The sequence below is a fragment of the Corythoichthys intestinalis genome, chromosome 3 (assembly GCF_030265065.1).
Source record: "Corythoichthys intestinalis isolate RoL2023-P3 chromosome 3, ASM3026506v1, whole genome shotgun sequence".
Classification (NCBI taxonomy): domain Eukaryota; kingdom Metazoa; phylum Chordata; class Actinopteri; order Syngnathiformes; family Syngnathidae; genus Corythoichthys; species Corythoichthys intestinalis.
Window position 1 is genome coordinate 56,847,206 of NC_080397.1, and position 27,700 is coordinate 56,874,905.

Here is a 27,700-nt window from a genome sequence, read left to right on the forward strand (position 1 = left end):
AATTCTAGCCTGATTTAGCCATTCCATTACCACTTTTGATGTGTGTTTGGGGTCATTGACCCAACTGCGCCCAAGACTCAATCTTCGGGCTGATGACGTTCGGTTATCTTGAAGAATTTGAAGGTAATCCTCCATCTTCATTATCCCATTTACTCTCTGTAAAGCAGCAGTTCCATTGGCAGCAAAACAGCCCCACAGCATAATACTACCACCACCGTGCTTGACGGTAGGCATGGTGTACTTGGGGTTAAAGGCCTCACTTTTTCTCCTCCAAACATATTGCTGGGCATTGTGGCCAAACAGCTCGATTTTTGTTTCGTCTGACCACAGAACTTTCCTCCAGAAGGTCTTATCTTTGTCCATGTGATCAGCAGCAAACTTCAGTCGAGCCTTAAGGTGCCGCTTTTGGAGCAAGGGCTTCCTTCTTGCACGGCAGCCTCTCAGTCCATGGAGATGCAAAACACGCTTGACTGTGGACACTGACACCTGTGTTCCAGCAGCTTCTAATTCTTGGCAGATCTGCTTTTTGGTGATTCTCGGTTGAATCTTCACCCTCCTGACCAATTTTCTCTCAGCAGCAGGTGATAGCTTGCGTTTTCTTCCTGATCGTGGCAGTGACAAAACAGTGCCATGCACTTTATACTACAATTATTTGCACTGTTGCTCTTGGGACCTGCAGCTGCTTTGAAATGGCTCCAAGTGACTTTCCTGACTTGTTCAAGTCAATGGTTCGCTTTTTCAGATCCATGTATGTATATTTTTGACCCAGCAGATTTGATCACTTTTTCTGTTAACCCATAAAAAAGTCATAAAAGAACCAAACTTCATGAATGTTTTTTGTGACAAAGTATCTGTTCCAATCACTCTATCGGAGAAAAATCAGAGTTGTAGAAATAACTGGAAACTCAAGAGAGCCATGACATTATGTTCTTCACAAGTGTATGTCAACTTTTGACCACAACTGTAGCTGTTCCATATCGAAAAGGAAAGACCAGGATTCGACTCGCAGAGGGCGCCAGGGCGGGAGGGGAAGATTGAAAAGAGAGCAGGGCCATGGCGTTCACGTGCGCAGGCATGCACAGCGCCCTCTGTTTTATCTAAATTATTTATTTTATTTAACATCCATACATCGTTTTAGTATAAATATATGTGTATGTATTTATTTGAAAAAAAGTTGGCGAGGGAGAAGCCCGACCCGACCGTAAATAATCACACATAAGTCGCTCCAGAGTATAAGTCGCATCCACAGCCAAACTATGAAAAAAAAACTGCGACTTAGAGTCTCAAAAATACGGTAAGTTTGTTTAAAAAGTGACTATCCTCGGTAATCAAAAACCAACCCCCTAAAAAAAATAATAATAATAATAAATTCCAGTAATCCAGATATGTGAACATCAAATTTTGGGAAATGTAGGTCCCAATATTAACATTTGGTATGCAAGTAGGCATGTGCCGGCATGAGTTTGTGACGGTATGATAACCTTAAGCAAAAATATCACGGCTTCACGCTATCACAGGGTCGCAATTACAGGTCTAAAATGTGTTACTTGGAGATACCTGGGTTAAAAAAAAAAACTTTTTGCTTTGAACAGGACTTTTATTTTTGAAAACATACTAGTAAATTGGAACATAAGTATAATGTTAAGTTAAAATAATTAACAAATATTCTAAATAAAATTCAAATAAATGCAGTCCTTCAGGTGAGGGTAAACCCACAGCGACAGCTTAATATTGTTGTCATCAGAACAAAAAAACCCCGAATTATTTTCCATAAAAAACACGTGTGTATGACTCATACCATGTTTACATTACGCACACTCATGCTCATGGCAGTGTCATGACATAAATATGATGGTTTTAATATAGTTCTTATGACAGTCTGATGGCGCCACTTTCAAATAGTGTTACCAGATTCCATAACTAGCAATGAATGAAACAACTAGAACAGTAACTGAAGAAATAATTAGCACAGAACATGAATTTTGATTTGTTATTTACATCTGTAGCGCTGCAATACATGCTAGGAGGCATGTTGGACGACAACAGTGTTGACAGCAGGTGGCAGCAGAGGTTGACTGTCTCCCTCAAGACAACAGTGATGGCCAAATTGAAGCTTTTTGAAGCCAGTTGGTTCAAAGCTTCATGGAGGTTTATTTGGTCTTATGACAGTCTTATGATGCCACTGTCAAATAAAGTGTTACTGGATGATATATTTTGGTGTAAATATCTCATAATAAAGCGAAGACAGCTGGGGCTTATAGTCCAGTGCGGCTTATCCAGTGTTGGGAATAACGCCGTTATTTTTTCAGTAATGGGGTAATCGAACTAATTTTTTTCCCCGCTGTTACAACGCCGTTACCGTTACTGACGGTAATTCAAATCTGTTTATTTTTGTTGCACTTCAATTGTAAGATAAATCTGTTTCTGGTGAGGTACAATGAATATTACAAGGTTCTATAACACAACTACCTGTCGGTTCTTCTCTATTCAACTGACTCGAATACTGCTCAGAAAATTTCAAATTCTTTGACATACAACAACTTCTTTTTAAAGTAACGGAAATAGTTACTTTCCCTGGTAACTAGTTACTTTTACTATAGGGTAATTCAGTTACTAACTCAGTTACTTTTTTGGAAGAAGTAGTGAGTAACTATAACTAATTACTTTTTTAAAGTAACATGCCCAACACTGGGCTTATCTAATAACAAATGCTGTTTTCGGGTCAAATTTGGTGGGTGGCAGCTTTTCGTCTGGTGTACCTTATAGTGTGAAAATTACTGTACTTAAAGCATTTCCACTAATTTGTACTATGTGTGTTAGTAATATGTGGTATGTATATTGTATAATGTCTTTGTGTGCAATCAGGAAGCATCTTTTGAGTATCTTCAGAATGAGGGAGAACGTCTTCTGCTGGAGGCCATGGATGAATTGGAGGTGGCCTTCAGTAACACAAATGTGCGCACAGACTGCAACCACATCTTCCTTAATTTTGTCCCTACGGTCATTATGGACCCATCTAAAGTGAGTACATCACTGATGCACGAGTCACCAATGTTGCACAACCTTTTTTCGGTATACATGTCCGATTCGTTATTACTTTATTCAGTTAACTGTTAAATCATTCATCTTCGGAACCGCTTGTTCTCACGAGGGTCACGTGGGTGCTGGAGCGGATGCCAGCTAACCACGGGCAGGAGGCTGCGTACAACCTAAACTGGTTGCCAGCCAGTCTCGGTTAACTTTTTTTCTTTCTGATGGTGGTGTTGTTGAGACTCTTTTCTGTGTGTGGTTTTGTCTCACAGATTGAGGAATCTGTCCGATCCATGGTGATGCGCTATGGAAGCCGTCTTTGGAAGCTGCGAGTCCTGCAAGCCGAGCTGAAAATCAACATTCGTCTGACTCCCACTGGACACGCCATTCCGATTCGTCTTTTTTTGACGAATGAGTCTGGCTATTACTTGGACATCAGTCTGTATAAGGAGGTGACCGATCCAAGTTCTGGACAAGTGAGAACATTTGAACTTTTTGTCTGTTTTGTTTGTTGATTTCCACACAATAAGGCAAACCTAAAAGGGTTCCGTTTTCTCAAATACGACAGTTAGCCTTATACAATGTGTCACAAAAAGTGAGTACACCCCTCGCATTTCTGCAGATATTTAGGTATTATCTTTTCATGGGACAACGCTGACAAAATGACACTTTGACACAATGAAAAGTAGTCTGTGTGCAGCTTATACAATAGAGTTAATTTATTTTTCCCTCAAAATAACTCAAAATATAGCCATTAATATCTAGACTCCTGGCAACAAAAGTGAGTACACCCCTTGGAAACTACGTACATTCCTAAATGTCCAAATTGAGTACTGCTTGTCATTTTCCCTCCAAAATGTCATGTGAATTGTTACAGGAGCGCTGTCGGCATTACTGCAGAGATTGAAGAGGTGGTGGGTCAGTCTGTTAGTGCTCAGACCATATGCCGCACTCTACATCAAATTGGTGTGCATGGCTGTCACCCCAGGAGGAAGCCTCTTCTGAAGACGGTACACAAGAAAGCCCGCAAACAGTTTGCTGAAGACAAGTCAACAAAGCACATGGATTACTGGAACCATGTCCTATGATCTGATGAGACGGGCGGGCTTTCTTGTGTACCGTCTTCAGAGTTTTCTACAAAGTTTTCTCAATGTTTAAATAGTCTACATATTTTTAGGATCATTATAAATGCATTTACACAACAAAATAACCCTGGAAAAGTTTGTTAAATATATTTTTCGTATGAGACCAAAGCGCCATTCGTTTACATTCAGTGAAGCTGACACAGGTTTCTGTATAGCATCTTCAACAATCAATTTGAATCCTTTTCATATCCCACTCCAGCCACAGTTGTTTGCTTTTCAATTCCCCTGTCTTTAGTTTGTTTTTCACTCCTTTCTGCTCCATATCGAAAAGGAGATACCAGGATGCTCGCGTAAGGCGCCAGGGCGGGAGGGGAAGATTGAAAAGAGCGCGGTGTTCACGTGCGCAGGTGTTTTCCGAAATTTACAGGTTCGCGGTGAATCAGTAACAGGCACACTTTTGCTCAATAGAAGATGTTTATTGATTAGAAAATGCAGAATAAATGAGATTTATTGATTACAGTCCCCAAAGAGCAAGCAACAAGTATCAAAAACAAGCAAAAACAATGGTAACGTGACGCTATATTTGAGTTTGTCAATCCCGGAATCCCCGCGTTATCGTTACAGCACAACTAGTTGTCCCCTTAGCAATGAAAATCGCTTACCGTGACAAATGAGTGGGAAGCCAGCAACACTTCAGTAAAGCGGCAAAAGGACAAAGCTGGGCGATCCGTACGCTTAATCCACCAGCGGACTTCACGGGTCGCCCGGCAACGTCTGCTTTTGTAAGGACGCACCCCTCGGAGGCGGAGAGGCCAACTTCCGCCCCCGAGCAGCGCGGCCCCGTCCAATGACAAACATTAAAGCTACTTTTGGTTCAGCCCCCTTGAAAAAGGAATTTTCACATGGGACAAATGAGCTATGCTGCAACAGATGCAACAAATGGTAAATATTATGGGTGCAAAACAAGTTATCTCGTGAGATTCCCTCCTAGCTATGGAACTCAGGCGCGTACTATGGTACAAAACAAGTTATCTCGTGAGATTCCCTACTCAAGTGCGTCTCCTAACTATGGGAAGAAGGTGAAAAACAATAGATGTTGTTACAATCTATGTCACAGAAGCAATCATACATCACAAAGGCATAATGTAATATTTTCCCCCATCATTCCGCCCTTTGACCCGGATTGAATTTATCATAAGGCATAATGTGCTAATTCACTTCGGGTCACATAATATTTTTTCCATCAGCAGGCATGCACAGCACCTTCTCCGTTTCATACAGAATATTTATTTTATTTATTATCCATACATTGTTTTAGTATAAATATTAGGGCTGTCAAAATTATCGCATTAACGCGCAGTAATTAATTTTTTTAATTAATCACGTTAAAATATTTGACGCAATTAACGCACATGTCCCGCTCAGACAGTATTCTGCCTTTTGGTAAGTTTTACAGCAAGGTTTTTTGTGCTGTCTAACAGCGAACTCTTGTGGTCGCTTTGCGACATGGTTTATTGCTTTCTTGCCAGTTCAATATGGCTGCACGACATCTCGGGCTGACGCCTACGTTGTAATGTTGTGCTTATATGATCCTTGGACAAAATTTGTCCGTAAGTATGGTTGTTGTAAAGAATGTACAAATTATGTTAGTAAGCGAAATGTTATATTTTTTGTATGAGACGCTTTTTGTTTATGTTTTGTGAACCTGTATAGCGTGTTAAGCTAACGTTGTTGCTAATGCAATGCTTGTGTACTTTTTTTTGTAGTTTCACTACGGTCTAAAGAGGACAATGGTTTGAGGCCATTCTATTAATAAATCAGATGAAAAAGGAAGAAGTCTGATTATAAAGGCGTCGTTCACTAGCTGTCTAGCTTTGGAAAAAGTAGACGCTTCGGAGTGAGGACAGCATAGACAGATTTAAATGACAGTAGAGTGAAATGCCCACTACAGTCCTTATGTACCGTATGTTGAATGTATATATCCATCTTGTGTCTTATCTTTCCATTCCAACAATTTATTTTACAGAATATATATAATTTACAGAAAAATATGGCATATTTTATAGATGGTTTGAATTGCGATTAATTACGATTAATTTTTAAGCTGTAATTAACTCGATTAAAAATTTTAATCGTTTGACAGCCCTAATAAATATATGAATATATATATATATATATATATATATATATATATATATATTTTTTTTTTTTTAAGTTGGCGAGAGAGAAGTCGGCCCGACCCGACCGTAAATAATCACACATAAGTCGCTCCAGAGCATAAGACGCACCCTCTGCCAAACTATTAAAAAAAACAAACAGCGATTTATAGTCCGAAAACTACGGTACTTGGGATGTACCGAAAGCACACCATAGCAAAGGAGCTGATACTGCCTCCAGCAAAAATAAAAACTGTCCCTCTGTCCAATATCACTGTCGTTTTTGTTCTATTAGTTTTTTTTTTTTTTTTTTTTTTTCGGTCAAATTGTTTGGCATATTGTCCTCATGAGTTAATGTTGCTAATCAGTTTGAATTTTTTTTTTTTTTTTTTAATTGATTTAATTACATTTTATTTTTCTGTATCAAATTGTAAAAAAAATGTAGCTTGAATGTATTTTTTTAATTCAGGCAAATTGATGCACTTTAAGTCTTTTTTGTTACAAACAAAACCATGTTAATAAAGTTTTACTGTACTTTATTGTAAGTTGTTACTACTACTGCGCCCTATTATGCGGTGCACCCTATACTAGTATATGAAAACAGTTTTAAAATTGGCCAGCCATTGAAGGTGCGCCTTATACTCTGATGTGCTTTATGGTGTGGAAAATATGATCCTTTTAGTTTTGGGTTTAATAGTTGATTAAATCTCAACTTCATTCAATCAGTGTCATTTACCTTCTAGATTATGTTCCAGTCATATGGTGACAAACAGGGACCCCTGCAAGGCATGTTGATCAACACTCCCTATGTCACCAAGGACTTGCTGCAAGCGAAGCGTTTTCAGGCTCAAACTCAAGGCACAACATACGTCTATGACTTCCCAGAGATGTTCAAGCAGGTCCTTTTACCACACTATTGTTGAACGTTAATCCTGTCATTCCTTATTCACGTTCCCTCTCACATAAAAAAAATCTTTTCATAGGCTCTGTTTAAGCAATGGGGTTCTGGGGATAAATACCCGAAAGATATGCTGATGTGCACCGAGCTGGTTTTGGACCCACAAGGTCGACTGGTGCAGCTGAACCGCTTGCCTGGGGACAATGATGTAAGATACACAACTGGCGGAATACACGAAATTTAAGTCATTCCAGAAATGGAGAACATTTTGGCTTCAAAATTCTTGTAAAAAATTTTTTTCTGGGTTTTCTGCTACTTTGTCATCAATAAGAGGTCATAAATTATCAGAGACTCTATTAGCTCATCTTAAAGATTGATGGTTACATTTTTGTTACATGATTTATATGATATTTACCATTTCTGGTATAGACCCCACTCACCAACGTCACACAATGACGTGTTGCTTTATCCGGCCACCATATTGTCCGTCATTGTTTATCCGTATTCTCAATGGTTTCAATTTGCTGTGCAATTTATAGTGCAATTTGTGGAAGCCCCGGTGCTTTCAGATGCTGTAAACTCATTGGATGCGTTGCATAAAAGGCGTTATGTGGAAAAGCTTCAGTCTATCCATTTGCCAGATCCATATTTGATGCCTAAATCGATATTTTTCGACCCGCTGTCTTCGCAGTCTCTGCCTGACATCTGCTACCCTGATATCTTCAACTATCTTGTCCACACAAAATCAGCCTATTCTCACGAAAGTTTGAAAAACTTTAAAGAGCACTCCAAGCAACATTACCACGTGTGACCCTTTACTTCTAATTTTCTAAAATGGCGACAATAAAAAAAAAAAAAGTTGCGATGGCCGACGCTTCAAGGATAGGTGGATATTGGACTATTTCTTCAAGAAAACACACAACAACTGTGTCTGCCTCATTTGCAAAGAGACAGTCGCTGTTTTCAAAGAGTTCGATGTGACGCGATATTACCAAACAAGACACGCTGACATGTACGACACATTACAGGGAAGTTACGCAGCGAGAAATTATAGCAACTTGAAGCTAGTTTAATTTCACAGCAGCAGTATTTAGCAAGAGCCCGAGTGTCGAAAGAGAACGCCACAAAGGCGAGATTGTTGAATATTATGAATTAAAAATAATAATAATAAAGCAAATGTGACACACAGAGGGGCTTGCTAAAATTTGTTTAAATATATTGGTCTACGTAAATCAGCCAAGGTAGCCCCCCCCACATTTTTACCACACCAAATCTGGCCCCCTTTTCAAAAAACTTGGAAACCCCTGTTTAACTGATGATCCGTAGACGAGGCCAGCTTCTTTCACTTGGTACCAGCTAAATATTATTAAAAAAATAACGATGGCGGAAGAAATAAAGATCTTGAATTTGAAACTGTATGTTGTCGGCGATTAGCCTCGCAATGATCTTAATTGTGGTTGTCAGCCGAAAACCCTCTAAATATATATTAAATGCATCTTACCAGGTATAAAATGACTACTACATAGTCTGTGGTGATCGTTTGGTGCCCAGTTTTCTCGTCGAATTGCAGCAGTCCATCTCGCTCTCCTCTCCGGGTCTCTCGGAATACGGTAGAACTTCAAGTCTCTCCGTCTATCTTCTCTGTTACAGCAACCAGCCGCCACACACACCTTCACCATTTTGATTATTAATGTTAACGAGCAGAAAAACACGCCATAATAGGAGGAATTTACGTAGCGGTCATGCATAAACACGACAATATTGACAATTGACGGACAATATGGCGCGGAGGCTTGGTTGTGACGTCATGTGAGTGGGGTCTATAATCACTAGATAGTTTACGTACAACTAATAGGCTACTACAAAGACAGCATTCAATTTCACCTACAGTGTGTGTCGGCGTTTTTGTATTGGAAATGAAAGCGCCCATGTATTACAACCCCTAGCAAAAAGTATGGTATCACCAGTCTGGGACGAGCACTCACTCAGACATTTTATCATGTAGAACAAACTCTGATAAAAAGCTTGAAAAAATAATGAATTAGTTCAAAAGTGCAACTCTTTCGCATTCAGAAACACTAAAAGAAATGAATAAAAACTTTGGGGTGGTCAGTAAATGTTACTTTTATAGAGCAAGTGCAGGGAAATATATATGGAATCACTCCATTCTGAGAAACAAACAACGAAATAACCGCTAAAACACATCTCTAGTATTTAGTAGCACCACCTCTGGCTTTCATGACAGCTTGCAGTCTCTGAGGCATGGACTTGATGAGTATTCTTCATCAATTTGGTGCAAACTCTCTTTGATTTCAGTTGCCAGATCATCCTTGCAGGCCGGAGCCTTGCTGTGGACCATTTTTTCAATTTCGACCACAGGTTTTCAATAGGGTTGAGATCTGGGCTATTTGCAGGCCATGATATCGACTGGATGAGTCTTTCTCCAATGAATGCTTTAACAGTTTTAGTTCTGTGGCATGATGCATTGTCATCTTGGAAAATGACAAACATATTTTCAATTGAAGGGATGAGAAAGCTGTCTAAAATTTCAATGTAAACTTGTGCATTTATTGAAGATTTAACCACAGCCATCTCCCCGGTGCCTTTGCCTGACATGCAGCACCATATCATCAAGGACTGAGGGAATTTTTATGTTTTCTTTAGGAAGTCATCTTTGTAAATCTCACTGGAACGGCACCAAACAAAAGTTCCAGCATCATCACCTTGTCCAATGCAGATCCTTGACTCATCACTGAAAATAACCTTCATCCAGTCATTCACAGTCCATGGTTGCCTCTCCTTAGCCCATTGCAGTCTTGTTCTTTTCTGTTTAAGTGTCAATGATGGTTTCCTTTTAGCTTTCCTGTATGAAAATCCCATTTCCTTTTTGCGATTTTGCACAGGTCTGTCACATACCTTGGCTCCATCTTCCTCCTCCTATTTCTTCATTTGTCTTGTTGTACATCTTCTGTTTTCAAGACATGGCTTTTAGTTGTTTGTCATGACGTTTGGATGTCTTCCTCGGTCTACCAGTACCCTTAACTTTAACAACCTTGCCATGCTGTTTGTACTTGGTCCAGCTGACTTTGAACAGCCCAAATCTTGTACGTGTAACGTTACCTTCTTCAAGACGTTTGATAATCCTCTCCTTGGTCTCAAGAGACATCTCTCTTGTTGGAGCCATGATTCTTGTGAATCCACTTGGTCCAGAAGCCCTCTAAGGTATGATAACTGCACTGTTTTTAACTGCTGACTAACTAGCAGATCTAATCTGAGGCAGGGGCCCAATTAAGGAAAGGAAATTGAATGGGCGTGTCTGTATTTTCTATTTAAAATGGAGTGATTCCATATTTATTTCCCTGCTTTTGCTCTATAAAAGTAGCATTTACTGACCACCACAATGTTTCTGAATGCCAAGGAGTTGCACTTTTGAAGTAATTCATTATTTTTTCAAGATTTTTATCTGAGTTTGTTCTACATAATAAAATGTCTGAGTGAGTGCTCGTCTGAGACTGGTGATTCCATACTTTTTGCTAAGTTTATGGCTTTAATCCTCAAAGTTAAGTACGCTACTGTCTCAATATGTTTTATTTATTTTAGGGCTGTCAAAATTATCGCGTTAACGGGCGTTAATTAATTTTTAAAATTAATCACGTTAAAATATTTGACGCAATTAACGCAGATGCCCCGTTCGGACAGATTTAAATGACAGTACAGTGAAACGCTCACTTGTTGTGTTTTATGGAGTTTTTCTGCCCTCTGCTGGTGCTTGGCTGCGACTGATTTTATAGGCTTCAGCACCCATGAGCATTGTGTAAGTAATTACTGACATCAACATTGGCGGGTTTATTTTTTGATTGAAAATTTTACAAATTTTATTAAAACGAAAACATTTTAATATAAAATTTCTATAACTTGTACTAACATTTTTCTTTTAAGAACTTCAAGTCTTTCTATTCGGATCGCTTTAACAGAATGTTAATAACGTTAATGCCATCTTGTTGATTTATTGTTATAATAAACAAATACAGTCCTTATGTACTGTGTGTTGAATGTATATATCCTTCTTGTGTTTTATCTTTCCATTCCAACAATAATTTACAGAAAAATATGGCATATTTTATAGATGGTTTGAATTGCGATTAATTACGATTACTTAATTTTTAAGCTGTAATTAACTCGATTAAAAATTTTAATTGTTTGACAGCCCTAGTTTATTTATTTTGTTTAAATGTTTTATTATATCTTTTTAACACAAAAAAAAATGTACATATCTACCAAAACCCCTTTTTTTCCCCTCCCCAACACCTTGGGGTGCTGCAGCACCCACTACTTGCGGCACTGTTCTTTTCCTTTAGGAAAAGTAAATTTACTAAGAAACTGCATGTTTGTATGTGGATTATATATTGGATGTAAAATGTCCTCCAATTCAGGAATGACCCATTTGTAATATTGTATTTATTACTGCTTGCCCGTGTCATTACTTTAACTTACGCCTCTTTATCAGGTCGGAATAGTTGCGTTCAAGATGAAGATGAAAACTCCAGAATATCCAGACGGTCGAGACATTGTTGTGATCTGCAATGACATCACCCACATGATTGGGTCTTTTGGACCGCAGGAAGATGAGTTGTTCCTCAGGGCTTCCGAGTTGGCGAGAGCTGAGGGAATCCCTCGCATTTACATTGCTGCCAATAGCGGCGCGCGCATTGGTCTTGCTGAGGAGATCCGACACATGTTCCAGGTCGCATGGATTGACCCCTCTGATCCATACAAGGTGAGGGCCCGCTGGTTAGGAAACGATTTATTGATTTTTCCTTATACACTCAAAAAAATGGGGTGTTGAACTGACGTAAAAAAATTATGGAAAGAATTTGCACCTGATAATATTGCTTTCCTTGAGCATTTAGCAATTGTGTCCTTTTAACATAAAGCACACATGTCTCGCCAACATTAGGCACTTATGTTGGGCGTACATAACGCACTCTTCTTGAGCCACCATAAGGCACTCATGTTCGCCCCAAAGTACATGTTGAACCGACATTAAAGAAATACATAGTTTGCACCTGATTAAATTGCTTTCCTTCAATATTAAGCAATTGTGTTCTTTTAACATAACACACACATGTTGAACCAACATAAGGCACAACTAGAGCTGTCAAATTTATCGCGTTGACGGGCTGTAATCACATTTTTTAATTAATCATGTTAAAATATTTAACCCATGCACGGAGCAACCCACTCATGCATTGCCGCAAACAGACTACAATGGCGCCGTTCTACGCATATATAGAGTTAAGAGGCAGTGACCGGTGAGTGGAGTGGTTGCAGGCATTCATTTGGACCATGCTTTTATTTATCTAGAGCGTTGACATGTCTTCCACAACAATACTAACTATTGAGGCGAGCAACGTGGGGAAGACTAACAGGAATTGCTCTTTTTCTTAACACCCTACATCAGGGGTGTCCAAACTTTTTGCAAAGGGGGCCAGATTTGGTGTGGTAAAAATGTGGGGGGCCGACCTTGGATGACGTCCTTTACGTAGAACAATATATTTAAGCAAATTTTAGCAAGCCATTCTGTGTGTCACATTTTCTTTATTTATTTTTTTAAATTAATAATTTCAATAATCTCGCAACTAGCCTTTGTGGCGTTCTCTTTTGACTCTCGGGCTCTTGCGAAATACTGCTGCTGTGAAATTAACTAGCTTCAAGTTGCTTCAATTTCTCGCTGCGTATCTTCCCTATAATCTCGTCGTACATGTCAGCGTGTCTTGTTTGGTATTATTGCCTCACATTGAACTTATAAAAAACAGCTACTGTCTCTTTGCAAATGAGGCACACCAAGTTGTTGCATATATTAGTTAAGAAATAGTCCAATTTCCACCTATCCTTGAAGCGTCAGTGTCGCAGTCAACTTTTTTTTTTGTTGTTGATTGTCGCCATTTTAGAAAATTGGAAGGGTCACACGGGGTAATGTTGCTTAGAGTGCTGCTGCCTTTTAGTGGGTAAATGAGGAGCAGCATTTAGTGTGTAAGCTACTTCATATGCTGGTAGCAGCACTGCTGACCAATTTACCGTATTGGCCCGAATATAAGACGGCCCTGATTACAAGACGACCCCCTCTTTTTCAAGACTCAAGTTTGAAAAAAAACGCCAAATTAATTTTTATTCAGAAAATAATTACAGTACATCTGAAACAAATGATTATAACAATATATTTGAGAGAAAAAGCATGTTATTTTGTGTCATTCAAATCTTAATATCTGAACATTTAAATGTGTAAACTAAAGTGCAATCACATTTGTAAATGAATTGCTTCTGGTTTTTGAAATGTAAATAAACCAATCTATTGTGATAAAACAACAAAATTGCAATAACTGCATTAACCATCAAAGTGAAGTCTAACTGTAACTGTAGTCTTAAAACAAATCTGAATAAGGAAAAACATTGTAATAAAATAATGCAAACTGGTTAAACTTGAAAGTAGCTGAGATCTGTCATGACAGAACATCGCTTCAATGATATCTGGTGCCATCTAGCGTCGTAAATGGGTATAATGTCTAGACCGCGAACATAAGAAGACCCCCTCTCTTTCAGTCTTATTTCAATGCAAAAAACACCGTCTTAAATTCTGGCCAATACGGTGTGCGGGCCAGACGTAATTGATTTTATGACAGAGGCTGGGGGCCAGATGAAATTTGACCATGGGCCACATTTGGCCCCTGGGCCAGACTTTGGACATGTCTGCACTACATTGTACATAATATAGTATTTGCAGCCGCTACACACAGTCATGATTACCCACTTCCCATCATGCATTTGGGCAGAACCGTTTTGTCACTCTTACTGAAAGCTCAACAAATACACTACGAGGCAATATTTAGTCACAATATACAAACTCACATCTATCCTTCAACAATCTATCCGTGGATCCCTTTCACAGGAAGAATGTTAATAATGTTAATGCCATCATGTGGATTTATTGTTATAATAAACAAATACAGTACTTATGTACAGTATGTTGAATGTGTATATCCGTATTGTCTTATCTTTCCATTCCAACAATAATTTACAGAAAAATATGGCATATTTTAGAGATGGTTTGAACTGCGATTAATTACGATGAATTAATTTCTAAGATGTGATTAACTCGATTAAAAATTGTAATCGTTTGACAGCCCCTAATTTTAACGTAAATGGCAATGGCATCAATTTATATATGCCTCACTGGAATCCAGTACATTGGCATCAATAGTGGCGACATTCATGATAGTCAATGGCATGGACGTTACATAGCTGTCAGTGGTACTGACTTACTTAGGCGCCACTTCAATGTCAATGGGCTGTAATGGTAAGTGGTCAAAAATCACAACCACCTATTTTTTCCTGTTTTTGAAAATGAAGGGAAAATGTTTGCCATTAAAAATGAATGGAATTCTGGTCATTTTGATATTCAAACGGTGCTGGTCGGTCAAACGGTTTGGAGTCTCCAGTGCGCCGAAAAAATGTGGATAATAAGATTATGAAAGAAAGAAAGAAATAAAAGTAAAGTTGAGGAATTTTACTAGCTGGGCCTGTGCCTTGCAAAGCCCCATCTAATTTAAAAAAAAAAAAAAAAAAAAAAAAAAAAACACTTTTCACAAACAAAATAACAATTAAATGGTGACAGTACCAATGAGGTGTCCATTACTTTTTCAGGGAGTTGGCAATCCTACTTTTAAATCTCGCGAGAAATCACGACACTATTGCGAGTAGTTGGAAAGACACATTAACATTATGTTGCATCAACAATGTCTAATCAAGCTCCTCATTCACTGTTCATGTTTATGTACAGACTGCATGATTCAATCATGCTCACCTTGGAAACATGATGGTTTCTTGCTGAAAATGCACACTGTCTTTTAGTAAACTTTACAACCTGCCTGATTCATTTTTTTGAGTGGGGGGGCGGGGGGATTACGACCTGGGAGAACCTAATTTAATCCATTTTTTTTTTCATAATCAAATATTTTCTATTGTGTATGTCTCTTTTTAGGGTTTTAAGTATCTTTACCTGACACCACATGACTACACGCGTATCAGTGCCACCAATTCGGTGCACTGCCACCACGTGGAAGAAGGAGGGGAATCCAGGTATAACAAACAAAATGAGTAATTTGTAGTGCTCGTTATCTTTCTATAATTTTGGTGGCTCATGTCATTGTCACAACTACCAGGTACATAATTACTGACATCATCGGAAAGGATGAAGGTCTCGGGGTTGAGAACTTGCGAGGTTCAGGCACTATTGCTGGAGAATCTTCTCAGGCGTATGAAGAAATCATTACCATTAGTATGGTAAGTTGTCATGGCTGACATCTTTAAAGTGATCCTCTAACTTAAATACATGTAGGCTCTAATAAACCCCAATTGTTCTCTTGTACTAAAATATGTTGTTAGAAACACATAAAATGTTAAATCAATGGCTATATTTTATAATATTTAGTCCAAATTTTGACCGTTAGTTGGCGCTATGGTTTGCGGGCTCGCAGTGATGACGTCATTGGGATCTTTCCAAATGTGTAGCGTGTTCAACAATTGCTTATTGCTGCCTAAACTCGCGAAGTAAAATGCCACGATGCGCTGCTTTTGGATGCAATTTCCAGTCAAATTGAAACAAGGGGACTGAAGTGAGTGTTCAAGGTGGAATTATTATTTTTAGTGAATAAATGTGCATAAGTGGAAGCTTCTACCCCTTTTTGGTCCCTGTATGTAGTATCCTACCCACCACACGTTACAACTGGCGCCCGAACATTTTTCCTGGATCCTCAGTCAAGTAAGAGATTCGTCTATTTTCTGGATCCGACGGTCCCACCGCGTCTGCAATATTGGTTTCCGATCTGTCCATTTTTTTTTTTTGATTCGTCGGTCCCACAGCGGCATTTCGGATCAGTCTATTTTGTGGAATCGACGGCCTGATTGCAGCTACGACATTGCCATGGGATCGGTCTAATTCCTGGATCTTGGAGTGAGTAAAAAACACGGATTTGGATTAGTATTGCTATCTTTTTTGTCGACTATTCTTCGTGGGAGTTTTCCCCAAATCATACTAAATAATTAAAGCACTATGGCACGCTACAGTGACGACAGTGACTCTGACGTGGACCTTTACAACAATGTTGGAGTTCATCAGGGAATGCGTGTTTGCGTACTGCTGAGCTCCCGAGTGAAGAGTGGTCAAGGTGGAAATATAATTTTTTTGTGAATAAATGTTCATAAGTGGAAGCTTTTACCCTTTTTGTTACTTTTATACACGTATCCTAGCTACCACGCGTTACAATGTACAAGACATGGATTACACAAGGTGTGCTCTTTGGCCTGTACTGTATGTAAAGCACACGGCAGCTCTGGATGCTAACAATCTACATAATTATATTGGGGAAAGTTTGAAAATGCAATATGCTTACCTTGAATATCTGCTAATAAAACCGGACAGCATACACTCTCGCTCCCAACCGGAGTTCCCAACAACAGCACTCTCTCGCATCACCAGTTTGCCCAACTTTTGTCTTATTAGGTATTTGGTGCACGCATTTTTCCCTGAACGACCGACAGTGCTGTCTTGCTCTTCATTTTTCAGATCTGGTTCAAATAGGAAGGGTAGAACTGACGACATGTTGGGAAAGCTAACGAATGACACGCTGGAATTTCGGCAACGGGCCGGGTGACGTCCCGCACTGTGACGTATCAAGAATGGCGACCTATAACTTAAAATAATTTTACAAACTTTATTAAAACAAAAATATTAAGAGGGGTTTTAATATCAAATTATTATAACTTATACTAAAATTTATCTTTTAAGAATTACTTGTCTTAGAAATAGAGGATCCCTTTAACTGTGATGTCAACAACATTTCGCTTAACCCGTTTTTGATACGTTTGTGCTGTTCTAGGTGACCTGTCGTGCTATCGGAATTGGGGCATATTTAGTACGATTGGGCCAGAGAGTGATCCAAGTGGAGAACTCGCACATCATCCTGACAGGGGCAAGTGCGTTGAACAAGGTTTGTTAAGCATGCTTTTTTTTTCTCTTTTTTTTTTTTTTTTTTTTTTTTTAAATATTAATTAATGTAATCTGTCTTCAACGCATGAGAACATGAAATGCAATGACACTTCCCAAGATGCATTTTGCTGGGCTTTTGCACAGTTTAGTTAATTCTAGGGCTGCAGCTATCGATTATTTTACTAGTCGATTAATCGATGAACTAGTTAGTACGAATAATCGAGTAATCTGATAAGAAACATAAAAAAATTAGGGCTGTCAAACGATTGAAATTTTTAATCGAGTTAATCACATCTTTAAAATTAATTAATCGTAATGAATCGCAATTCAAACCATCTATAAAATATGCCATATTTTTCTGTAAGTTATTGTTGGAATGGAAAGATAAGACACAAGACTGATATATACATTCAACATACTGTACATAGGTACTGTATTTGTTTATTATAACAATAAATCAACAAGATGGCATTAACATTAACATTCTGTTAAAGCGATCCATGGATAGAAAGACTTGTAGTTCTTAAAAGATAAATGTTAGTACAAGTTATAGAAATTTTATATTAAAACCCCTCTTAATGTTTTCATTTTGATAAAATTTGTAAAATTTTCAATCAAAAAATAAACTAGTAGCTCGCCATTGTTGATGTCAATAATTACACAATGCTCATGGTGCATAAAATCAGTCGCATCAAAGTGCCAGCAGAGGGAGACAAAAAACACAAGTAACAAGTGGACATGACACTGCTGTCATTTTAATCTGTTTGAGCGGGGCATGTGCGTTAATTGCATCAAATTTTTTAACATGATTAATTAAAAGAATTAATTACAGCCCGTTAACGCGATAATTTTGACAGCCACTAATGTACGTCCATGCCATTGACTAGCATGTATGTCCATGCTTTTGATGGCCATGTACGTCATTGCAATTGACGCCCATATATGTCGATTACATTGATGAAATGTGTTGTTTGAAGTTTGATGTTTTTGGATTCCATTGACGCATATGTAAGACGATGCCATTGGTGGCCATGTACGTCAAAATATCAAGAGGAAATGAGCTGCTATCAAGAGGAAGTGACCATATGATGTCTCCAAATCAATAGGAAGTTACTTGATATCAACAGGAAGTGACCCGGAAATGTCCCCTAATCAACAGGAAGTGACCCGAGGGGCCTGCAAAAGCAAACCTACCATCGCAATTTCTGCAGAAATAGCATTTTCTAGATTTTTTTTTTTTTTTTAATCTCATTGGCTGCAATTGTTTGTACTAGATGTCCAGTTCATTTCAACTGGGAGCGATCATTTGCTGCCAGTGAGTCTAAGTGGATTGGATGTCTAACGCCTTCAATGGGAGCTTTGATGATGGCCCTAATCATAGGACTCTTATAGTCAAGTATTTTCAGAGGTGGTACTTGCTGTAGAATGTTTGAGAATCATTTGGCCCTGTTATTTGCAGGTTCTGGGCAGAGAGGTCTATACCTCCAACAACCAGCTGGGTGGCATCCAGATCATGCACAACAATGGAGTCACACACACTACTGTGCCAGATGATTTTGAAGGGGTCTTCACCATTCTCCAGTGGCTTTCCTACATGCCAAAGGTTCGACTAGGTGGTACAGGGGCTTTCATTTCTACAGTATTTTTCTTTTGTTACTAATAAAGGATTATTTCTTCTGACAGAGCAAACACTCCCCTGTGCCCGTTGTACCAACATCAGATCCAGTTGATAGAGAGATCGAGTTCACTCCTACCAAAGCACCATATGACCCCCGTTGGATGCTGGTTGGGAGACCCCACCCCAGTGAGTACTATAGATATGAAGTAAAACAACCCCTGGTTATTGGTTAATGATATACATATATCCGTCTTTGTCTAAACTATTCGTAGCAGTGAGAGGTTCCTGGCAGAGTGGATTCTTCGACCACGGCTCCTTCATGGAGATCATGGGCTCCTGGGCTCAGACAGTTGTAGTAGGCAGAGCTCGGTAAATATCTTGTGGTAATGCATGAAATACTGTACCATCATAATTTAATTACTGGCTGAAATCATACAGATTAGGAGGGATCCCTCTTGGTGTAATTGCTGTAGAAACACGGACTGTTGAGTTAACCATCCCAGCTGATCCTGCCAACTTAGATTCAGAATCAAAAGTGAGTATCCATCTATAGAACATGTACACTCACCAATCACAGCATTACAGTAATCCCTTGCCACTTTGCGCTTCAAACGTCGCGCTCTCAGTCCATCGCTGATTTTTTAAAAACTAAAAATAAATAAATAAAGATGAGCTGCCCCGATCACGTAGTCTCACTCCCTTTGCTGCTTTTCTTGGTCAGGCAGTGCACTGGAGTTGCTTATTAAAGTTAACGATGATTGACAGATGATATGATCTTGCCAGAGATGCTTGGAAGCCGAAATTTCAAAGGGCCGCATGCGTCAATCATCGTTTAACTTGTTAAACAGTTGCTGTGGCAACTCATTGTAAGTGAGCCACTTGAGCGGATTTGAGTGGACTCACACAATGAAGCATTTAATAGACAAGCATTTTTCTTCTTTATTCTTGTTTGAAAATAATTAGGTGGGACAGTAACATGTTTAAAACTTAGTGCTTAAAAAACATTATATGTATATACATAAGATTTTTTTTTAATTATACTTGGGGAGAAAAGTGTAAACACATGTCTTATATGTATCTTCTTTCCAATGCTATATCTGACTAAATACATTAACACACACAAGAAAAAACTAAAACAATTTTACTTTGCCGTTTTTCACCTATCGCGGCGGAATCTGGTCCCTATTAACTGCGAAAAACGAGGGATAACTGTACTGTACTATTAATTATCTGTGTCACAGGTGGCAGATTAGATAAAGTCATTTTGTGTCGCCTACAAAATAAAATCATGTGCATGGACTTAATATTTTTTTGGCTAAAATTAGATTTAAATACAGTTTCTGTAGTACTCAACAAAAGACTGAGGAATACAGAATTTAATTTTTTTTTGTTTTTTTTTATATTTTCAATGTTTTTCTCAATTGCATTGGTACGTTTCTTAGATCAGAATTGAAATTCTCAAAAGTACGGTACTTGTTCAATCCTCAGAACATGTCACACAAGTAGCAAAACAACATAGATTACCTGCAAAAGCCAGTTTTCTGTGCAAAATACTTCATCTATCGCTCAAAATTAAATTTCTGTGTCAATGAACATCAAAGTGCTGTCAGAATGTCTTTTGAATGAAATTGCAAGTTACATCTTTGTGTGGGAGATTGATTGCAAGAGACTTGACAGGATTCAGTTTACACGTTTACTGTTTTCACAACCTTTACAGACCACGGCATTGCAATACAAAAAGCAAAAGACAGCACTGATTATCACAAAGAATATGAAATAAAAGCAAAATAAGAAATGTGAACATAAGACAATTGGCGCAACTAAACTTCAAATGCTGTCAGGATTATTCACCTATTCTTTCTACACATCTTGAAGTTCCTCTCTGTTTGGCCACAAATTTTCATCCACGTCACAACAGATGTCCTCTCTTTCTATACAGTAGGGGTCTCCAAACCGGTCCTCCAGGGCTGCTGTGGGCCCTGGTTTTTGTTCATACCGATCAAGCACAGACCTTTTAACCAATGTGGTTTCTACTAGGGCTGTCAAAATTATCGCGTTAACGGGCGGTAATTAATTTTTTAAATGAATCACGTTAAAATATTTGACACAATTAACGCACATGCCCCGCTCAAACAGGTTAAAATGACAGCACAGTGTCATGTCCACTTTTTACTTGTTTTTTTTGGTGTTTTGTCTCCCTCTGCTGGTGCTTGGGTGCGACTGATTTTATGGGTTTAAGCACCATGAGCATTGTGTAATTATTGACATCAACAATGGCGAGCTGCTAGTTTATTTTTTGATTTAACATTTTTACAAATTTTATTAAAACGAAAACATTAAGAGGGGTTTTAATATAAAATTTCTATAACTTGTACTAACATTTATCTTTTAAGAACTACAAGTCATTCTATCCATGGATCGCTTTAACAGAATGTTAATGTTAATGCCATCTTGTTGATTTATTGTTATAATAAACAAATACAGTACTTATGTACCGTATGTTGAATGTATATACCCATCTTGTGTCTTATCTATCCATTCCAACAACAATTTACAGAAAAATATGGCATATTTTATCAATGGTTTGAATTGCGATTAATTAATTTTTAAGCTGTGATTAACTTGATTAAAAATTTTAATCGTTTGACAGCCCTAGTTTTTACTAAAACAAGCAGCACCTGATTGCAATCAACTGATTACCAGTGTTGTTAATCTTACTGAAAAAAAGTAATTAATTATAGTTACAAATTACTTCTCCCCAAAAGTAATTGCGTTAGTAACTCGATTACCTGAATGTAAGAGTAATTAATTATTTGGCAAAGTAATTGGTGATACTTTTTTTTTTTTCCCCTCCAAAAAAAAAAAAAAAAAAAAAAAAAACATTGGCCACACTATGTGAAGGTTTTTGTGAAGGTATTTGGTACAACTGGCCCGAGCCCAATTATTTACCCTAATTTACCCTTTACCCTGAATCAACTGTTAAAAGTTGTTAAAATTGATCCCATTATTGCATTGGTTCCCTTCTCTCTACTTTTGACATATGAACGTTTTAAAACTGTTTCATCATTTAAAGATAGATTCAAGTCAAGATTTTGCCAATTTAGAAGTATTTTAGATAAAAAGTCACTTAGGTTCGCTAGGAAGGTTCTCTACAACAGAGCCGTCCTAAAAAGTCTACTGCTTTAAGCAGTGTTGGGAAAGTTCATTTTCTACATGAACTAGTTCATATTGCAGTTCACAAATTTTAAAATGAACTGTTCAGTTCATAGTTCATAATTCAAAATTTTGAACTAAGGTTCATGATTCCAAAAAATGAACTTTTGTAGTTCAGTTCTTTTTGTTCGCCAAAAATTGTTGCAAGCTATTATTGGCAGTGTCCATATAGAACCACAGACAGCAATTCATGTATCCTTTTTAACACTGAAACTATGTGTCAGATTCATCTTCATATTCAATTTCAAATCCTTGTCCAACCAGGGTTTACACTAGCAGTGAGGGGGCAGCCTTCAGACTACTGGGATTTCCATAATGCTTTGCTGCCACTCATTCAGTCCACACATTAGCAGCTCTACAGCTTTTATCTACAGTATATTTTCATAAGCATAAGCAAAACCTTGCTGTATACTGCAGAACTAGGTTGTCTAGCTGCGGCTGGGAGAGACAGAAAACGGGGCCACTCTGGTATGCTGTTAGCGGTATTTGGGTGGCAGAGGTACTGCTCTGGCCAACCGTTGCCGTCTCTTTCTTAATTGCACATGCTCGCAGTCGCAGATACCTAGCTAGGTTTGTCGCATGCTTTATATCGACGTGCCGTTTAAGGTTGGCTAAAGACATTACCGACGTACGGACTTTCTTCTTCAATCCAGGTGGACGAAGTTTACAAGTAAACGTTATATTTTTGCCATCCGGGTCGGTACTGACTTTTTTGTAAAACTCTTTTAAATGCTGGTACTGTGTAGAAAGCTGCTCTGAGCGGGCCGGGTTTCGAGAGCTGCCAGCTTCTGTGTCCATGCTGCTCTTGTTATGATGACGTATTTGCTTAAACAATACGGCCGTGACAGGCAGCTTGGGTTGCCATGTTGGATAATGTTCCGCTATTAAGGTAAAAAAATTTATTGTGTGTTTTTAGCCTATGGCTTTATATGCAGTTTTGTCGGTAAGGCTCTAAATGTGATGAACTCATGAACGAAGTTATGAGCACCGTTCACAACCGCTAGAATGAGCGCGTTCACAGTAACGTTCATGAGACAGAAATATGATGCGTTCAATTCACGTTCGCCCAAAATATGAACGTGTTCATGAACGATCGTTCATTGAACGCGTTCATGCACAACAGTGGCTTTAAGATGGCGGCTGTCTACTAACGCATTTAGTGCCATGTCTGTCATTTTGCATCTAGTTATATCTATATACAGTACATGTGATATCTACCATGTCTACCATATCTACCATAACATGCGGGCGTAGTTTGTAGGCTATCGGCTACAACATGTATTATTGGAGCTACCTAGCATCGCGTTTGCTCGGCGTCACAACTTTCTAGCCTCCTCCCCACTCCTGCTCTGCTCTGTCGTATCGGTGAGTCCGTCTCCCTCAGACTTTTCGACCAATAAAGTAACGCATAGTAACGCATGCCTTTCCGTCCTCAGTAACGGTAACTGCGTTGCTAAGATGAGAAAAGTAATTAATTAGAATACCCACTATTGAAAAGAATAACGCCGTTAGTAACGCCGTTATTAACAACACTGCTGATTACACTTATAAAACACCAGATTGGAGAAAATGTGTAATCTTGTTTTATTGGAGTAAAATCCTGCACCCACTGCGCCCCTATGTGGAATAGTTTGGAGACAACTGCTATACAGCGTGGAGAGAATCTTCTTCAATGCCTTACCCAGCCTCTGCAGGCATCTGCTGTGATGTCACTGCGTGCTGCATTCATGGCATCCAGGAGTCATTTGATTGTGAGACTGGCGATCATACACTTGCAATCTCCATGTGGATAAAAAAAAAATTATATGGGATTGAGGAATATGGAGTATAGATTCAGATTTAGAGATTTATTTGTCATTGACACCAGCTCTCACAAGATGACAACGAAATTCCATTCAATGAGTGAGCATCGGGCCGCTGCAGACATTCCGCGCCACCAACTTCACATACAGGATGTCCATTTGATGATGATATGTATGTGTTTTATTCAAGGTTCTGCAACAGGCTGGACAAGTGTGGTTTCCAGATTCAGCCTTTAAAACAGCCCAGGCGATTTGCGACTTCAACCGTGAGCGACTGCCGCTCATGGTGTTTGCCAACTGGAGGGGCTTTTCTGGTGGAATGAAAGGTGAAGGATGGACGTTACAAAGACATTGTATAATGTGAAAAGCATGGTTCAAATAGTCAATGATTTAATGCTTCTGTTATTTTGTCCCCCAGATATGTATGACCAGGTATTAAAGTTTGGAGCTTACATTGTGGATGCACTTCATGGCTTCCACCAGCCTGTGCTGGTGTACATTCCACCACATGCTGAACTGAGAGGGGGGTCCTGGGTTGTTATTGACCCTACTATTAACCCTCTGTGTATGGAGCTCTATGCTGACAGAGAGAGCAGGTGTGAGAAGGATTTGGATGTTAAGTCATCATCCTGTCGCACATTAAATGTCCTTGTTTCCATCCAGAGGTGGTGTTCTAGAAGCTGAGGGAACAGTGGAGATCAAATTCAGGAAAAAGGACCTGCTAAAAACCATGAGAAGACTAGACTCCGTCTATGCTGGTCTGGTTGAGAAGCTTGGTAAGTGATCCTTTTTTAATGTCACACAAATGAGAATACATTCTCTCCCCATTTCCTTGATGAATTCCGTACTCTTTAGCTTCTTTAGATCTTCCTGAGAAACAATGTAGAGAGCTGGAGGCAAAGCTCAAAGCAAGGGAAGAATTCCTTTTGCCCATCTACCACCAGGTGGCAGTGCAGTTTGTGGATCTTCACGATACCCCTGGCAGAATGCAGGAGAAAGGTGTTATCACTGTGAGTGTGCACTACATTACACACTGTATTTAATGAAAGGCCACAATTGTGAATTAATTTCACTCAACTTTCTTAGTTGTACCTGCACAGTCTACAGCAGTTTTTTTTTTTTTTTTTTTTTTTTAATGAAACAAAGTAATATATAGTGTACCTGATGAGGTGTGCTAGTGCGAAATGATTTTTTTTTTTTTTTTAATGCACTCTTGTAGGATATTTTAGACTGGAAAAACGCACGGCCCTTTTTCTACTGGCGTCTCCGTCGACTCCTTTTGGAGCAGGTGGTGAAGTACGAAATTCTCAAGGCCAACAAAGACCTCAGTGACGGACACATGCAGTCCATGCTGCGTCGTTGGTTTGTTGAAACTGAGGGAACAGTCAAGGTTTGTGGATTCAGCAAGCATGACACTTTTTTAAAAACCACGTTCCATCAAACAGAACTGTATGTAATCCTGACATAAAACATGTTTTTACTCATTTTTTTTAGTCTTGCCTAGTAAAAATCCTCAACCATGTTAAGCTTTTGATTCCCCCTCCAGGCATATCTGTGGGATAACAACCAAGCAGTAGTTGAGTGGCTTGAAAGACACTGGTCCAAAGAAGATGGCATTCGATCCGCCATCCGAGAGAATATCAAGTACCTAAAAAGGGAAAATGCCTTGAAACATATCCGCAGGTATGTACAAGACCACTACAATTTTTTACAGATTACCGTATTTTTCGGACCAGAAGTCGCACCAGCCCAAAAATGTGCAATGAAGAGAGAGAAAAAAAAAAATACCGTAATTTTTGGACTATAAGCCGCTACTTTTTTCCTTTATTTTGAATCCTGAGGCTTATAGACCCTACTCACATGACATCACAACCACTGCCCCCGCGCCATATTGTCTGTCAACTCGTCACTGTTGATGCATTACCGCTACGTAAATTCCTCCTATTATGGCGTGTTTTTCTGCTCATTAACATTAATTATCAAAATGGTAAAGGCGTGTGTGGCGGTCGGTTGCAATAACAGAGAAGATAGACGGAGAGACTTGAAGTTCTACCGGATTCCGAGAGACCCGGAGAGGAGAGCGAGATGGGCTGCTGCAATTCGACGAGAAAACTGGGCTCCAAACGATTACCACAGATTATGTAGTAGTCATTTTATATCTGTTAAGATGCATTTGATATATATTTAGAGGGTTTTGGGCTGACAACCACAATTAAGATCATTGCTAGGCTAATCGCCGACAACATACACTCAGACGTTGTGAATGAACTACCTGAAAATATATAATTATAAGGGGATAATAAGACAGTTGTCATACAATTAATTTACAATTTCACTATTGAGTTCAAAAGCCAAAAAATAAATTCAACTAGGGACAATCTGGAGTAGTGCTATCACACTTCATATTTATTAAATATTATATATGTATGTAGTGAGAGTGCTATCGCTAAACCATATAAACATTAAAAGCCCTAGCTCCATTGACAAATGACATGAAATACATTAGACTTGACAGTGGATATTAGCAAGAACAAAAGATTTTGCATTGAAAATTTTGTAACTCACCCACCAAGATCGATTCCTGCCGAATTTTCATGGACGAGGACTTGTTTCACCCATCCAGCAACGAAGTATTTATAAGCCTCCAAGCTCTTAAAGTTTTTCAAACTTTCGTGAGAATAGGCTGATTTTGTGTGGACAAGATAGTTGTAAATATCAGGGTAGCAGATGTCAGGCAGAGACGGTGAAGACAGCGGGTCGAAAAACATCGAGTTAGGCATCAAATATGGATCTGGCGAATGGATAAACTGAAGCTTTTCCACATAACGCCTTTTATGCAACGCATCCAATGAGTTTACAGCGTCAGATAACACTGGGGCTTCCATGAATTGCTCCATAAATTGCACGACTAATTGAAACCATTGAGAATAGGGCTAAAAAAAATGCCGGACAATATGGCGGCCGGATACAGCGACACGTTATTTTGTGACGTAGGTGAGTAGGGTCTATAGTCAAGTGCGGCCTATTTGTTGATTTATTTGGGTTAATAGGTAACACTTTATTTGACAGCGGTTTCATAACATTATCATAAGACGGTAATAATAATGACATGACTCTATCATGGGCGTTACTGAATGCTTATGTTATTAAGTGTCATCCAGCAAATTATGTCGCTAACACCATTTATGTCCAGCTTGGATCTTTTACATCCATGCAAAAGTGAGATAATTTGCCGGTTAACACTAAATGACATCTGTTATAAGCCTTCATAAATGCTCATGACAGTGTTATGTCATAATTATGATTGTCTAATGACATTCTGATGGCTCCACTGTCAAATAAAGTGTTACCAAATACCATAACTAGCAAATAATGAAGCAACTGGAACAGGAAGAAATAATTAGCACAGAACATGAATTTTGATTGTTATGTACATCTGTAGCACTGCAGTGCATGCTAAGAGGAATGTTGGAAGACAACAGTGCTAACTGCAGGTGGCAGCAGAGGTGGGCTGTCTACCCCAAGGGAGCAGTGATGACCAAATGAAGCTTCTTGAAGCAATGAACCAATTGGCTGTAAAGCTTTATGGTCGTGGTTCATTTGGTCTTATGACAGTCGTATGATGCCACTGTCAAAAGAAGTGCTGTATCCCATAATACAATGAGGACAGCTGCGGCTTACAGTCCAGTGCGGCTTATCTATGAACAAATGCCATTTTCGTGCCAAATTTGGTGGGTAGCGGCTCATAATCAGGCACGCCTTATAGTGCAAAAATTACGGTAAGTCGCACCGGAGTATAAGTCGCATTTTTGGGGGGAAATTTACTTGATGAAATCTAACAAATAGAACAGAT

General features: G+C 38.8%; 1 protein-coding gene across 2 annotated transcripts in view; it reads left to right on the forward strand.

Annotated features, from left to right (window-relative positions):
• Nucleotides 1-27,700, forward strand: part of acacb (acetyl-CoA carboxylase beta) — a 101,879-nt gene that overhangs the window by 64,362 nt on the left and 9,817 nt on the right. For both annotated transcript variants that reach the window (XM_057831254.1, XM_057831255.1), the window contains 18 exons: nucleotides 2,866-3,021; nucleotides 3,303-3,506; nucleotides 7,015-7,170; nucleotides 7,255-7,377; nucleotides 11,677-11,946; nucleotides 15,208-15,305; nucleotides 15,389-15,509; nucleotides 17,105-17,215; nucleotides 18,674-18,817; nucleotides 18,898-19,018; nucleotides 19,105-19,201; nucleotides 19,271-19,367; nucleotides 24,038-24,173; nucleotides 24,266-24,443; nucleotides 24,511-24,623; nucleotides 24,703-24,857; nucleotides 25,067-25,237; nucleotides 25,394-25,530. In XM_057831254.1, coding sequence (XP_057687237.1) covers nucleotides 2,866-3,021; nucleotides 3,303-3,506; nucleotides 7,015-7,170; nucleotides 7,255-7,377; nucleotides 11,677-11,946; nucleotides 15,208-15,305; nucleotides 15,389-15,509; nucleotides 17,105-17,215; nucleotides 18,674-18,817; nucleotides 18,898-19,018; nucleotides 19,105-19,201; nucleotides 19,271-19,367; nucleotides 24,038-24,173; nucleotides 24,266-24,443; nucleotides 24,511-24,623; nucleotides 24,703-24,857; nucleotides 25,067-25,237; nucleotides 25,394-25,530 — 2,588 coding nt within the window. The remainder of the gene's footprint in view (nucleotides 1-2,865; nucleotides 3,022-3,302; nucleotides 3,507-7,014; nucleotides 7,171-7,254; nucleotides 7,378-11,676; nucleotides 11,947-15,207; nucleotides 15,306-15,388; nucleotides 15,510-17,104; nucleotides 17,216-18,673; nucleotides 18,818-18,897; nucleotides 19,019-19,104; nucleotides 19,202-19,270; nucleotides 19,368-24,037; nucleotides 24,174-24,265; nucleotides 24,444-24,510; nucleotides 24,624-24,702; nucleotides 24,858-25,066; nucleotides 25,238-25,393; nucleotides 25,531-27,700) is intronic.